Source organism: Vigna unguiculata, chromosome 4 (assembly GCF_037176805.1).
Source record: "Vigna unguiculata cultivar grain cowpea cultivar isolate G323 ecotype 2 chromosome 4, ASM3717680v1, whole genome shotgun sequence".
NCBI lineage: Eukaryota > Viridiplantae > Streptophyta > Magnoliopsida > Fabales > Fabaceae > Vigna > Vigna unguiculata.
This window is the reverse complement of record NC_140795.1, coordinates 6,717,435-6,719,971: the sequence shown is the minus strand read 5'-3', so window position 1 is coordinate 6,719,971 and position 2,537 is coordinate 6,717,435. Positions and strand designations below refer to the sequence as shown.

General features: G+C 29.0%; 1 protein-coding gene across 1 annotated transcript; it reads left to right on the top strand.

Annotated features, from left to right (window-relative positions):
• The first annotated feature begins 416 nt into the window (after positions 1-416).
• LOC114181352 (uncharacterized) lies at positions 417-1,051 on the top strand. Its single transcript, XM_028067778.2, has one exon. The coding sequence runs from the start codon at positions 488-490 to the stop codon at positions 785-787; it is 300 nt and encodes a 99-aa protein (XP_027923579.1). The 5' UTR covers positions 417-487; the 3' UTR covers positions 788-1,051.
• The last annotated feature ends 1,486 nt before the right edge of the window (positions 1,052-2,537 follow it).

Below are 2,537 nucleotides of genomic sequence, written 5' to 3'. Positions count from 1 at the left end.
GGTACACTTAATAGTCTTACATAGTTTAGGAATCAAAATGAGATATAGTTTAAATATTTATTCTTTGTTATATTTTTTGGGACGTCTTTTAAAAATAAAACAGTGATAAAATTTTATGTTTCAAAATATATAATATTTCAGAAATACGGTGATTGATCCTAACAATCATGCATTCTAATAATTAAAACAAATATATGCATTTTAAATAGTAGTCTAAAACATGATTTAATACATAAAAAAAATCATCATACTAATATATAAAAAAAACTATTTCTATCTTTTCTGAGTTAGAAAAGTAAAATATATTAAAATTTGAAGGAAAAAGGAGTTCAAATTTTAGGTGCGGGTAATTAAAATGATATCGGCCCTTAAGTTAGAAGAAGATTCCTGAATTATTTTAGCATAAGCCAACAGTACAAAAGCGACAAAGGTGTTGAGTGTGAACCATAATCTGGTTTGTCCAGTGAGAAGAGAGAGTTCCGAAAAGATGATGAAGGGCCTCTCCCTTGTGCTCCTCATCCTTCTCCTCCACCACAACCTTCTCAACGCCGACAGCTGCGTCACAGAGGATTGCCTCATCGCCAACGATTTGGAATCAGAATTCTCATTTGGCTCTCATGCCGCAAGAATGCTCTACGATGTCAGCCAATCGGTGACCGGCAAAACAGGCAACGGCAACAACAAAGCCGTCGATTGTCCACAAAAAGAAGCTTACCGCTCCTGCGTCCCTTCCCAAAACGGCGGTGGCCCCAACAAAAAATGTGCTGATTATACCAGAAACTGCTAAGAACATCTTCCCATTTCGTTTCTTCTTTTCAGGTTAACTGTTTAAACTTTCATTTCTTGTTTCCAGCTTCTCTCGACTCTTTAGTCTAATTTAATTTCCCTGTGTCTTGTTTGTTTCTTCATTCTTCAATTCTGCTGTTGTACTGTTACTGTCTCTGTATTATTGTGATATCATCTGTACTCTCGGTTTATCGATTTGTGTTTAAGAATAATTCTATGTAAGATTGCATGAAATAAATTACTACCTCTTCAGAGGGTTTCTTCATATTTTTGTTTTTCATAAATTTTTGCATATTCTCAGTGGTCTATTGTTCTGGAAAAGTGAAGTTTTGAGAGGAAGAAACGAAGAAGAAACTAACTGTCAAAATTAAGAACAATTGCTTTTATGAAAAGTCAAGTTAAATTTAATTAACTTCAAACCTGTGTGTAAAGTGGAGCTACAAATGGATGATCCGCTAGTGGTTTAATAATAGTTTCTAGATCAATGTCTAACAAAATTTATTAAGATAGATTATAATTTAGCTTTGAGACGTGAAATTTAAGTTTAATTTAATTCCATAAAATTAGTTTTACAAGTCGAAATTTACATCTCATTTATATATTATAAAATTATTTTATTTCTAATCGACGTGAGATTTCTCATATATAAAATAAATTTTAATTTTCACATCGATTAGAAATAAGACAATTTCATAATATACAAGTAAATTACAAATCCATCCTATAAATCAATTTTGTAAAATTAAGTTAAACTTAAAATTTATTTTACTAACGTGATATCAATTAATAAAGTGAAAAAAGAAATTCTACATATCTTTTAGGTATAAACTGAATCTCTGTAGTATGGGATGTTTTAAGGTATCGTTAGTATGGCATGTGAAATTAATTAAGATCGCAATGGAATTGGAATAAAATGTTTTTGATATTAACAAGTGGGTTGTCTGATTTTACGTTGGATTTTGAGTTAAACAGCGTTTTAAGAGAGATTCAGGGGTAAATTAAGTCTTAATTAAAATTAATCATAAGCGAAACCGATAATGATTTTGCACCGATGACATATTATAAAATAAATGGATTATTTTAGTTTAGATTTGTAGAAGCGTAATTAAGGCAAAATTGAATTTAATAATATTTATTGTTGATTATCTTCATGACTACATATAGTGATAGTATATTAAGTTTAAGAAGATAATAATATTATATAGAATATGTATTATCCCAGGATAAAGAAATAATGAGGTTGAAGAAAATTGGTTTGGTGTTAGATATTTGCTGATACGAAAGCAACCATTGTCAATCATCAAATTCTTTCGATCACTTTAATATTTTGACAATCTTCGTTGCCAACAATACTCTCCACTACCCCTCTTTATTTGACTACTTCAACACGTTATGCTTCTTCACCTAAGACCTTCTTCTTTAACACCCAATTTCTTAATCCAACCAATATTTATATTCCTGCTTTATCTGGATATCACAATTAAAAAAAATTAATTCATTTTTCTTTTATGATATAATTATTAATAATAAAATTATTATAATAATTATTATTAATAATAATACTGACATGTATATGAATCAAAGAATATTAATCGATATTTCAATAATTCTTATAACAATAATAAATAATAGATGAAAAATAGATAAGGTAAGGAGTAGAAATAATTTGAGTAGAAATAGTTTGAGTTGAGAAATATATAATGTTATCTTTATAGAAAAACACTTCTATTGCATACACAGGGAAAAACAAG

Excerpts from the sequence above, each read along its gene's own strand:
- LOC114181352 (XM_028067778.2), top strand. The coding sequence starts at position 488 with ATGATGAAGGGCCTCTCCCTTGTGCTCCTCATCCTTCTCCTCCACCAC.